The sequence below is a fragment of the Geospiza fortis genome, unplaced genomic scaffold (genome assembly GCF_000277835.1).
Source record: "Geospiza fortis unplaced genomic scaffold, GeoFor_1.0 scaffold403, whole genome shotgun sequence".
In the NCBI taxonomy this organism is placed as follows: domain Eukaryota; kingdom Metazoa; phylum Chordata; class Aves; order Passeriformes; family Thraupidae; genus Geospiza; species Geospiza fortis.
Window position 1 is genome coordinate 802,168 of NW_005054336.1, and position 13,033 is coordinate 815,200.

The 13,033-nt window shown below is 43.3% G+C and overlaps 1 protein-coding gene across 1 annotated transcript in view; it reads right to left on the reverse strand.

Annotated features, from left to right (window-relative positions):
- The window catches only part of DDAH1 (dimethylarginine dimethylaminohydrolase 1), a 17,055-nt gene extending 4,677 nt beyond the window's left edge, over nt 1-12,378 (reverse strand). Inside the window, exons 1-4 of the mRNA XM_031057901.1 lie at nt 12,279-12,378; nt 11,128-11,201; nt 10,419-10,538; nt 402-545 (exon numbers count right to left, since the gene is read on the reverse strand). Of these exons, the coding sequence (XP_030913761.1) occupies nt 402-545; nt 10,419-10,538; nt 11,128-11,201; nt 12,279-12,369 (429 nt within the window). The 5' untranslated portion in view covers nt 12,370-12,378. The remainder of the gene's footprint in view (nt 1-401; nt 546-10,418; nt 10,539-11,127; nt 11,202-12,278) is intronic.
- Nucleotides 12,379-13,033: the final 655 nt, after the last annotated feature.

Sequence of the window (13,033 nt, forward strand, 5' to 3'; positions counted from 1 at the left end):
ACGTCCACGGTGCACATGTGTTGCTATAGGACATGAAACAACACGAGCACACAAACTGCTGCTCTCAATGTGAAGAAAAAAGGGAAGTTTATTATCTGACACTAACACCTAAAGATTTCTAAAAGTGACAGTGGATTGGAGGGTGAAAGTGCCACCTCTCCAATGACACTGGACAAACCAGCAGTCCATCAAATTTCCCCTCCTCCATAAAAGAATGCAAAACAATAAGTTATTTACAGAAAGTGTGTGAGAAAGTTTGCTACAAGAATGTAAACATCAAAAGGCTTAGAAAATCTTAAAAAATCAGAGCAACACACGTGGCCTTCCGGCTGTGGCATTCACACCCATCCCTGCAGCAGGGAGCTGCTGGGGCCTGGCTGGCAGCCAGGGGTGGCCCTCACCTTGGCACTCTCTGGGTACTCCTCGGGTGCGCGGTGCAGCAGCACGTGCCCCTTGCTGGGGATGTTCAGGTAGATGCAGTTTGCTGCGGCATCGTCAGGCACTGTCAGCTTGTCGTAGCGGTGGTCGCTCATCTGCTGCATGGTCTGCCAGGAGACAAAGTGCTGCTATTTAGATCAAACACATTAGCAATCCCAAAGTAATGGGAGAACAGAATCTTCAGAAGTAGCTAATTGCGATTGCCAAGGCAGTCAAGGGCCATTTTGTTATGCAGCAAGTGCAGATATTTCCTTTTATCTCTGCCTTTATGGAAGAATCTACTAAACCTAACTGAAAAGAGCCATAGAAAACCTTTGTGCAATGGCTCTTGCAAGAAGCAGCATTAAGCAGGGCACTTGGTAAGCATCCTCTGAGGAGTCTTTTCCTCAAGGATTGCACACTGAGTATGCAAAACTGCTCCTGACACTGATTGAGACTAGAGGTGCTCAGCACCTATAAAAAAATAGCAACCATTGTTCAGTATTTATGTAATGAGTATGAATTAAACCAAACAGGACAGGAATGGTTCCCAGCTTGGATATCAGCCCAATCTCAATTCTTTTCAAGGACCTCTGTTCTGCCTTGCAGGCAGTTACTCTTTCACTAAGCACCTGTGCTGGGGAGGGGGCAGGCACGTCTGGTCTGCCTAATCCTCGTTCCCAGGGGGACAGCACAATGCCTGCCTTGCAACAGGAGAGCTGCTGGCCTGCAGAGGTTTGGGTATAAATATAAGGCTCATACACAAATGTAGACCCTGGCTGGCTGGAATTTCAGAGACAGAGACTTTCAGGACATGACAAGCATGCAATCCCATGGTTTGGATCAGATCCATTTTAGTAAGGATGGGAAAAGCCTGAAGACGAGATGCCTGATTCCCAGTTGTAGCATTCCAGCTTTACATCAGCTTCAGCCTCAGAGAGACCAAGAATAATACAGAACTGAACAAGGCTCAAAGTCCAAAACTTTGGTCCTACTGAAAGCCTAAGCAAACTGCAAGTGCTTCCATTTCTCCTCCAGCCCACCTGTGTTCCCACATACACTGCACATACATGCAAAGACGCAAAGAGAAAGAAAAAGGGTTTTTTTCAGCTTAAAATATTCACACTAATATTATCTTTAGAAAAACCTGGTCTTTTGTTAACAACATTTTTCAACTAAATTCCCTTCTCAGGGAGAACCCAGAGATTTAGATCACACAGCAGAAAGCAGACTTCAATTTTAGGCACAGTTAAGTTTGTCATTAATTGCTTCCAAGGTCACTCATCTGTACTACTTCTCATTCATTAAAGAAATACTACTAAGGAAATGTAGCTGATTCATAACAGGGTCTACACAACATACTGAGAAGCAACAAAGAACTCATGCTTGCCTGCACCTATGATAAGTAATTCCTTTATAGGTCCACATTTTTCATGTTCTAGCCTGAGTCATCCACATCCCGTGGAGAACATGAAACTCTCAACAAAGAATGCCATGCATTCTTGAGGAAGTGTTATCAGATTGTCATTTCTTGTTCCTTCTCATGTTATGAAACTCTCCCAAGTTCCCAAGGACACATCTACCTCCATAAAAGGTTAATGCGTTTCTCTGGGCAAAAATCCTTGCACCTTTACTTCACCAGATGTAATTTTGTATTTTCATATGCTTAGCACGGTTGATTTTCTTTTTTATAATTTTGCTTCTGTTATGTTGCCAAGATGAGTTTTATTCTGCTTTCCTTGATGTTGCAGATGTCCTGCCCTAGAAGAGCCCTAGTGTGGCTCTTCTACCTGGGAACCAGAGTCAGCAGACATGTTCTCTACCTGCAGCTTCCCTTTTCCTTCCTATACAATGTTTTTAAGTCTTGACTAAGGAAACATTTATTAAATCTGCACTAAAATACATGTATCACTAGAAGAAAAGCCACTGTGTCTGGATTTCACTAAGCTTCTAAGCAGCTGTTCTTTCTCCACTCCTTGTTGGAAACAGAATTCTGGTATTGTACGTCTTCTGTAGGAAGATCAGAAATACATTGTGAATAACTGTGAAATGCTTCCATATGAAATTATTAAAGAATTCTTAAGCAGAAGGGTAAAGACAAGTCTCCCATTCATTTGCTTCTGCAAAATGCTGAAGTGGGAAGTACACCAGCAAGCAGAAAAAAAGGACAAGTGGCAGGGCCCTGGTGCCTCAAGGACCAGCTTTGGGGAGGCTGGGAGAAGATGCCAAGGGCACATTAAAAGGATTGTTTTCAGTATTAAAAAGCACACAAACGGTGGCTGAATTAGTTCAGAAACAAATCAGAAAACCTGAGTGAGAAAGTGAGACAAAGCAGCACAGGAGTTTGAGGACACAGCTGTGATAGTGGGACTGGGATCTCAGCTAGCTGGAACAACACCACAAGAAAGCTTTTATTACTAACTGGAGGTTTGACAACACAAGATTACTCTCTTCCTCAGCTCTTAAGATAAAAAGGAAATCATATTTGCAAGCTTTCATCGCTGTTATAACTATGCCTGACTGTTGCAGTAAAATTTCAAAAACCACTTACTTGAGAGAGTGCCCAGGCAATAACACCCCAAACCTGCCCTACAGGGAGGCTCTGGATGCAGCAGAAAAGCACCAATACGACACAATCAGGGCACTTTGCAAACCCATGTGGTTTTCTGTATTTCCATTACGTGAAGTCATTAAGTACATGTGACTGGCCAGATTGACTCCAGGGCAGAGAAAAGGAGATAAAAGCAAGGTCCTTTGATTGTATTTTCTATCAGATACATCCCAAAATATGATGCATTTATATATAGAGGGCTGGCTTTCTGTCCACAAACGTTGTACAACCAGCTATGTTAAGAGCCAGGCATTTCCCGCGTGCCTCGTTTTTCTGGGAATTTTCTTCAGCCTAAAGAGGGCAATTTTCACTGCACATTCTCTCAGCCCTTAGTCATGCTTTCCTTATGTTGAAGTCATCCACATAGCCTAAAATGCCTTCTCTATAGTTTTTTTACAGTGTGTCCTCAGACAACTGAGGTAATGGATAAGCTAAATAATCCTAACTATGAAGCAGCATTATACATGAAGGAAAAAGTGCATGTGTTTCAGGTCCATTATCTCTGACAGAACTCAGATGACTGCATGCACTTTGAAAAGAGGCCAAGCCTAGCTACAAATGTTCCCCCTCCATGAGGAGGGCCCCAGTCTGAGCCCTGCTGCCTTCTTACTCTGGGACCTACTCACATCCAGATTGCTGTAGGACAGAGAGCAACCAAACCCACCTGCAATGCACACTTTTATCCCCAACTCCCCACAAGCAGAACCAAACGTACACTGAATGTTCTTCTTGCTAACAGGGCATTGAGCACCATCCTTAAAAATGCCTGTGTGATGCTGACAGAGAAGCCTAGATTTTCATGGTTTGATGTTTGTATTGATTAGCCACTGTTTTCCTGATTGCCAACACTTAAAAGAAAAATCAAACCTAAGCTCAAATGGAGCTACACCCATGGGATCATTCCCTCACCAGCTTTCAGCTATCTTTTCTTAAATCCTTCAAGTCAAAGTATTCTTAAAAGAAAACTAGTCACATCAAACTATTTAAGATAATTTTTCTATCCCACCTTCTTTTCTTTCTTTCCAAGCACATTAAACTTCAGCCCATTTGACACTGATGCTTAAGCAACCTTTGGCCTAGGATACAAGAGAATGAAAGGTGTGAGAAAAGATTACACTATGTCAAGCTTTCACCTACAATGACAAAAACGAAGTATTTTTGTGGTGCAGGGTAAATAAAACTGCTGAGAAGAATAACAGCAATAGGCTGGATGGGAGTTTGGAAGGTCAACATGTTTCTCTTCTCACTTATCTGGGAACAGTGTCAGGCTATGCCATTATGCAGCAAAGGCAAAAGATGAGGACAGGCACCTGACCAGTCCACTGCCATCTGGAGGGATGGCTGAGAAAGGTAAATTAGTGCTTGCAAATGGAAAATACTGCTGATTGCCAAATCTGCTTTTTGAAAATTCTCACAACACCCAGGAGAGCTTTTTTAGTGCTGCATGGTAGGTTGTCTCCAGTCTCAGGTGAGAGGTACCCACTTTTGCATCCCAACATAGGGAGTGGAGGTGACCAAGATTTGGTGCATGGTTTCCAGGACCTCAACTCATCAGCTGTCATACAGAGTGATACCAGCTGCACATCACTTTACACTGAAACCAAAATTCATTCACTGATTTATTGCCCTGATAGTCCTTTGAGTTTCTTCCTCATTTCTTCATATTTAGAGAAACAATTGGCACTGGAGAGAGAAAGCAGCAGCCTTTGGGTTCAACGCAATAAAGCGCAGGACAGAGTGGAGCTGATGAGCTGTGCCACAGTGCTGTGTGCCTCGTACAGGGACTCAGCAGCTTCTCAGAGTTTCCTTAAACAAAGCAGTGACCATGAAACCCTTGGCTAGGCTGGCCAGAGGGGACAGAAGAGCAGAGCTGGAAAAGCCACCAACCTTGCTGGAATGTCAAGTTCTATCAGGAGTGTCCCCCCTGACATGCAGACAGGCAGAAGAGACAACAGCGTAGTAGATTCAGTAGGAAGGGGCCATCACAGCCACTGTGAGCAGCATAAATCAAAGGAGAATGATCTAAGCCTTCTTGTCAGGCTCCAAGAAGTCTGACAGAGATCCAGGACAGGACAGCCCAGACCTACAGACACAAACCACACTGAGGATCTCTGTGAAGCCAGCAGTGCCCTGGTCTGCCATGGTCAGCACGCCAGATTTCTTAGTCCATCCATGGCCAGAGTGCTGCTTTCATTTCTGCCTAACACCCACGGTCCCAGCAGCTGGGCTTTGGGCTCTGCCTCCCTGCTGCACCCTCTCAGTCATGTTTTCCAGAAGCAAGAGTTCTTTTAAGCAGCCTCTCCCACCCTGCTCCTCGGCTTTTCCTGGCACAGGATGCCTTTTGCATCACCACAGATGTGATGGGCACTGAGTGTCATTCATGTGCACACCTGCACTGCCCTGCCCCTCTGAGCCACCATCCCTCATGGCCACACTGTCACCTGCCTGCCAGCTCTGCCAAGGACCATGCAAAGGGAAACCACGGCCTGAGAAGGAGCAAAGGAAGCGGATTACGTGGGCTGTTGTTTTCAGTGGAGAAGGCAGGAGCACGAACATCCTGTCATTTGGAACAGGAACCCAGGGAGAGAATGGTCAAAGGGAAAAAAAGAAGCAAAGAACAGAAACGTGAGTCCCCATTTACGCAAAGCACACGACATCTCCTCAGTCAGCCTCTGACCCAGCTCCCGTGCCTGACAGCCCTACTGGTGAGGAAGAACGTGTACTGAAAGGGACACTTTCCTCACCCTTTAAAAACAAAAAACAAACAAAACTGATTCATACAATAATCTCTAGTATATAAATATACACTTTTGAGTCTTTATATTCCAAAGATTCTTCTGCACATATGCAAACTGAATAGCACTAGCACTCAGATAAGTGCAGTGGCTATTACATCATCTAAAATTAATTCAAAGTGAAACACAACAAGTTGACTTTTTAAGGTAGGAGGTCATCTGGCACTCAGTGAAGACCTACATCCTCTGAGATGATATGGGCCCCTAATTCATAAAGTAATGAAGAATCAGAAGGAGATAAAGGAAAGTACATAGAAATTTATAAGTTGATTCATGTGTTGATTGATTATAAATTGATTAATTTTCCTATCTACAAGGCTGAGAGAAGCAAAGTCTCATTTTTTAATGTTTAGCTTAAAGGGGAAAGTTCTCAACACTTCTTTGTATTTCACTAACCTTTCTTTGTTCCCACATTACAAAAAAGTCAGCATTCATCTGCACTTTCTGCTAATTCCCTACCTGATGTCATCTTCTTTGGGTTATTAATATTAGTAATGATTTCCACAGCAACCCATTGTGATAGCATAAATAGAGGATTATGACTTCATGTGGGGAATAAGCAGAGGCACAAATGATGAATTCTTAAGGAAGAAGAGATAATGTTTTCATGCAAACTTGTGCATTACTAGAAAAGACAGTTGCTATACAGACAATAGGAAAAGCAGACTTAGCTGAGCCTTTTCCTGCTGCATGGCAGTACAGACTGTTTTCTAAGAACACCAGAGAGATGAAGTTCTCCCTTAGGTGTCTGGAGGCATTTCTGTGGCAGAGCTGGGAACCCCTCTGCTCTATCCAGGCACTATAACCCTCCTGTCATGCAGGGAAACACTATTCAGCTCTTCAAAAGCTGGCACATTGCAGAGACTTCAGTTACACAAGACAGAGTAAGAACAAAAGGCATTTAATCAAAGGAATGGGGGCAACTGCCAATGCGAGAACAACTCCTTGTGCTCGAGTCTTTAAAAGCTCTGCTCTGATCACAGCTTGGACACAGACCAAGGGCATAGTTACCCAAAAGAGACTCCTTTCTATATTATCCTTAAGATGTGGTTTTGATAAGCCTCCCTTGATCACTGTCAAAACAGCTGCATTATCAATAGCATCCCCCAGGGAATAATTTAGGGGAAGAATGAGCAGCTCCGCTCCCAACAGAAGATACTGAATGAGAGAGTCAAGAACAAGGCAGGACAATCATGTCCAAGCTTTTTTTGAAAGCAGGAGGAAAAAAGAAAGGTATATTGCTAAAGTCATGGCATTGCACTACTGCAGATATTCCAACAGAGTCCTGACCATAAAGAAATCCCATTGAAAAATGAGGCTGGAGTCCAAGATACCAAGGACCAGCACCAAAGTGCAGATGTGACCACTGCTCTGGGTCCTGCTGGGACAAGTCTGTGAGGGGACATGAGGGGTTACACTATCAGCTGCATCCCCTGCTCTGCCTTGCACCCTGACTGGCAGCACTGCTCAGGCCTGACATCTGCCACAGCCACACTGCCTCTGAATTAGCACACACTCCTCTCAAGTGACCAACTGAAATCTCAGGTGTTTCACATGCCACTACATTATTCCAGATCTCAGAGGAAATATGCCAGACTCAGCTGACTGCAGGACTGAGCCCAGGCCATATGGAGGGATGAGTGCCCTCCCTGCCAAGATCCATCCGTGATCCCCCCTCGCCCTGCATTACCCCAGAGCAGTGCATTCCCACCAAGGCTTTCCCTGCCAGTCCTGTGGGGACACCCCAGGGCTGCTCTTTTGGTCAATGCCTGCCATCAGAGCCTACCCAAAGGACAGACTCATTTCTCAACAGTGAGATAACAACTTCTTTAGTAGGAGCTTGCTACAGATACAATCCACACTGCTTGCAAGGGAATAGTTGAGCTTGTCAAAGCCAGGAACAACATGTGTGACCCTCAGATACTTTGGGATTACTAACGAGTTATCTAAAGGGTGACAGAGATGGTCTGATCAAGGACTGTGTCCACAATCATCTGCTGCTGTCCAATCTTCACTCATCACAAAGAGGAGGGAAACTGTGCTCTGTATCAACCAATACAAACAGCCACAAATGTGCCTCTTCTGGATTTGGTACAGACCAAGAGAATACAGAAAGGAGTGTGCAACAGATGCTGTGTCACAGTTCCCATTGTCACCTTGCCTAGCTTTTGCCTTTGCTGCTGGAACCTGAACTGGATTATGTCCTGGGCCAGTTCCTGCCCTTGTGCTGTCCCAGCAAGACCCCAGGGCTGTGTCCCTTGTTGGGGAAAAAGTGGTGCAGGGTGCTCACCTGCAACACTGCCACATCAACTCCCTACACTGGGACTGGCACTGTCACAGCCCAAATCTGTCCTCATTCACGTTCACAGGAAAGGTCAGCAACTCTGGCAGTGCCTGATCAGAGCCCAAAGGTGACATGTTTACAGGAAATCCTGGCTTCACCAAGGGACCTGAGAAATAATCCCAGGCTTCATCCTCTCAACAGCCATGGCTGATGTTCAAATGTGGAATTACATGTATGGAATTATAAACAGGTTTAACTACAAGAAGGAATTAAATGCATGCTGAAAACAGCAGAAGGAAGTTAAAGTTTCAGATGTGATAGTCACCAGAGGCCCTGGTACTTTCTGCACTTCATCTGTCTCTTTCTTTCACCAAGTTTCCTCAAGTGCCACTTTTCAGCTGCAGTCCAAATAAATACACTACACTTGCCAAAACCTGAAGAGGATTTAATGGTTAAAATGTCATTTCTGATTTATTATCTGCTTCTAGCATGTGGTCTATTATCCTAAACTCTGTGGATTCATTTCCCAGCTCACTTGCAGAGCTTTACATTACACATACTGCACTGAACCCAAGATCAATTGCACTTGGCCATATGTGAGCACCAGATGCAATTTCTTTTCCTATTTTTAAAGTACTGTAAGGATACAGAAGTTGCAGCAGTTAGAACAGTCAAGAAAAATTTCTATTTCAAACAAGAATGTAAGCAGATAAATCCTGTTTTAAATGTAAAATGTTAGAGTAGCATGATGTAGCAGTTCACTAGAAGCAACTGCCTAACATGACATGTGAAAACAACTCAGTCACCAGAGATGGTTAAAGACAGCTCAATCATCTTGCTTGTATGACTGCATTTCCAGTCACAAAAAATGGCAACATGAAGGAGGAGTTTAAAAAAACAAGCTATTACAATAAAGGAGGGGCATGCTGGGCTGTGCCAGGCAACAGACTCGGCAGGAGCTCAGGGGACTGTACTGCCACAGACTCTGCTGGGTAACAGAACAGCTGACAGCACTGCTACAGCTCAGCTCATCTGCTGAAATCCAGGGAACAGCTTTTAATTCCAAGTGTCAGTTCCTCCAAGATCCTCTTGCACTTGCATTTCCACAAGACTGCAAGAAGCCGACTGCCAACTGAAGTTTTTTTGCTTTGGTGGCAAGCAAACAAATACAAATACATTGTCAGAAAGCAAGAATTCAAATGTTAGGGGAAGCTGGTGATCAGCAGCACTGAAAATGCCATCATTTCCAAGACAGACAATTTACCCATTTGTTTGCCAATAGTTTCTCATAGGAGATTTAGACTCCTGGACAAACAGCCAGATCCAACTCACTGGAACATGTGCTGGGTAACTCCATATGTTGCTGTGACATGGCTGCCTGATGTAACCTGTCAGCTCTACAGGAGCATGAGAAGAGCACATGCCATGGGACAAAACCCTGCTCCAGCCCAGAATCCCCAACCTCAGCTGGCAGGGTGTGAGCAAACATTATCCTCAGACACATGCAAATGTGCTGCTAAATGGCCAGTGCAGAGAAACATACTGAAAGCTGACAGCTGATTTATTTTTAAAAATATATCCACCAACAATCAGAGACTGCTAGATTATCTTGTTAATTATCATGTTCTTTTAAAAATGTATCTGCTTATTACTTTACCTTGATTAATGCTGGTGTTTACTTGATGGTTAGTTACCAGCAATATTTGATCAAGTTAGACAAAAAATGGTTTTGGTTACAATAGCTAAATTGATGCTAACATGATTAGCCGAGCCGTGCAGAAAGGTTTAATCAAACTGATGAGTTCTCAGATTAGCCCTGGCTCAAATTCAAATTGCAGCACTGAGCAACCAGTATTGTCGTTGAATTTTGCTCATGTTTATAAACACTCTATACAAGTGTAGGGCCTCTTCCTCCTTCTTTCATGACAGAACCTTTACTTCCCCTCTGTGAATTCTAGAAGACAAGTTTCCTCATGGCAACATCCGAAGTAAATATCTCTACTGGTCTGACTATATCTCCTTCCTCCCTTTTAACACCAAATTATCAAATTTTTAATCTAAAAAGCTGTAAATAATAACCTGCATATTCTGTTTATTTCCTTCAGATAAATGAAGTTAAATCAACATCACCATTCTCTTGCCTGAGACAGACTTTCTTTTTGGTTTGCACACACAGGAGACCCTAACAGGAAGTGGTTGTTACCTCTTTCATTGATCTATATGTATTTTAAAATTCCAGCATCCTTAAGCAGATATTTTAAAAAGACCAGAAAGAGATGTGCTGTTTAGAATAATTTCTTAGGTGCTTTACCTTGAGGGCTTTCTGTGCAGCTTCACTTGATCCGATAGCAATCAAGTTTGGTCCAGCCATGCTGCAAAAGCTCTTCAGATGCAAAGAATCATGAACAGGGACTGTGGAGACAGCATAATCCTGTATGGGAGTAAAGAAGGGTGCTATAAATATTTTTTAAGTGTCCTAGTTCCATAATTATATGGAGTCATTCCATAATTAATTTTACTCTCTGCAAATTATCAACCCCAGGGCACAGTGTCAACTGTTTAAGTATGACACTCTTCTCTGGACCAGCTTGTCTTGTTTGGAGACTGGCATAAAATCCAGAACGTGTTGCAAATATTTCTATTGTTGCAACCATAAAGAAACACATTAAAATGCTTAATTAAACAGTAGGTACATAAAACCTCTCCAGGAACCAGCAATAAGAACACAGGGCTGATACATGAGAACATGAAGAACGTGAGTGTTTATGTGCTCTCAAAAAATAACAGCCTCCCACTATCCAACTGATTGTTATGCAGCAATCTCACATTTCAGATCCAACTTCAGCATCTACCACTTTACAGGATGTTCAAACCTTTCAGCAACTTGTACCTTTGGGGTTTTTTTAATTAGGTCTTAAATAAAGTACATAAGTATGACAAACATCTTAGCCAGTACAACTGTTCAATTAGTTCACTGAATGACAGCTTCTATTTCCTGTGGCATGAAGGAATCTACAAACCTTAAATGTGTCAGCCAGAATTTCTGCACCACGCTGATTTGTCCGCCTGGAGAGACCTACGAAAAATTCTCTGCCTGGAATGAAAAAGCAGACTAGCTTTAGAGACATTCTGGAGCAATCTTTCAAGAATTTTCATGTTATATGTTTCTTTTCTCAAGCTGAGTATTTAAACTGAAAATTCAGCATAAAAGAATGCAACCTGCAATTGTGAGCTGATAATCTAAAGCAATTAATCCTTTGCCAGAAGAGATATTTAACAAGAAGCATAAATAGCTTCCTCTTCTAAATCTCTCCAGTGGTCATTGGGTCAGGAAAGACAACAGCTGGGCTGGATTAGTACATGACTGATTAACCATTTCCCTCTCCCTTTGAGATTTCCTCTGGTCTCAAGGCAGATCTGCAGTCATTAGCATCCTCCAGCACCAGAGAAAATCAGTGCTGGATCTGCATTGCCTGAGGAAAGCCTCCCTCCCTGGTCTGCCTCTGTAGGACACCCTTCTTTCCCGGCGGTGCTCTGAGGCAGGCAGCCAGCTTCCTGTGATGCTGATCAAAACAAACAGGCTCATTCAGCACGGGCAGGCAGCAACCCTGTGTGCAGCCAGTGGGAGAAAATGCCTAATGGGTTTAATGACATAAAAAACACAGGCAGTATCTTCATCTTTGAAGTCAACCATGCATGTAAGGCTCATGACATCTGACAGGCAACTCCACCATATCCTTGATAAAGTAAATTTTTGTTTTTTCATTTAATTCATTGAACTAGTGACAATTGTCTGCATCAAGCTTTTACAAGTCCTGAAAATGAGTCTGGTGAACGTTAGCTGCTTGTAATAAGAAATATGAAACAACCCCAGACAGCTGACTACTGAAAGCATTTTTCTTATTGGCACTTTACAAGCTAAAATAAAATCTGTATGCACAGTGCTGTTCTTTGTAGTGTGTGTACTGCTACGACATTTATTCAGGTATTAGGCAGGATATCGAAGGCTGCACTGAGACCTCATCTCTCAGCAACCTTCGTGACATTTAGCAAACAACAGATTCAGCAAACCACAGCAATGACATTTTATTATGCTGCTATCAGACAACATGCAGTCTTTAAGGCAGTCAGAACATGTAAACAGCAAATTCACTCCCTGTAATTATTATACCTGTAAATAAGACATCTCCACCATCCAAGGTTGCGTTTTCATCCACCATCTCAACTATATTAAGGTTGAGACTTTCCAGTGCTCTCTTCATGGCTTCAACCTGTTTAAAAGAAAGTTATTAAGGACATATTGTACTGTCGAAAAAAATTTTTAAAACCTGCCAGAAATACATGTAATTAATAAGAAATAAAGCCTTTTAATGCACCTTTAGCAGGATGGATGGCAGGATCCTTTGTGGCCCTGCCCATCACAGATCCTCACCTGTGGTCAGAGGCCTGTGTGGTCTGGGGGGATGGGTTGGCAAGGGACAGAGATCAGGCTCTTGTCTTTGCACAGGAGCCATGCAGCATTCAGGAGGCACAGACAAGGGCTCCAAAGCACGAGTTAAGTCCAGTTCCTCTGCACAGCAATATCCTCTTGCAAACCTTGTCCCTCAGATTTGGGCCAGAAGAAGTACCAGCAGAGGAGTGAGGTTCATTCCTTTCCCTCTGCTCACACACAAAAGGTGGCTCTGCCAGCCATGGAGGTGGCAGCTCTACCCCAAGCCCCTCTTCAGCCCAAAGGAAAAAAAAAATCCCCTAGTCAGTAAATGTTCAAATGCCTTATGGCTTGGCAATTTTACTAGGCACTAGTTCTCCTTGCATGTTTGAGCTACCCTGTTTCAGAATTATAAGACATTTCATGCCTATACATTGTGGGGCTTACTGCTCGCTGTGGAGAGCCACAGCCATGGCTGGAAGTCAGAGCCTATTTCC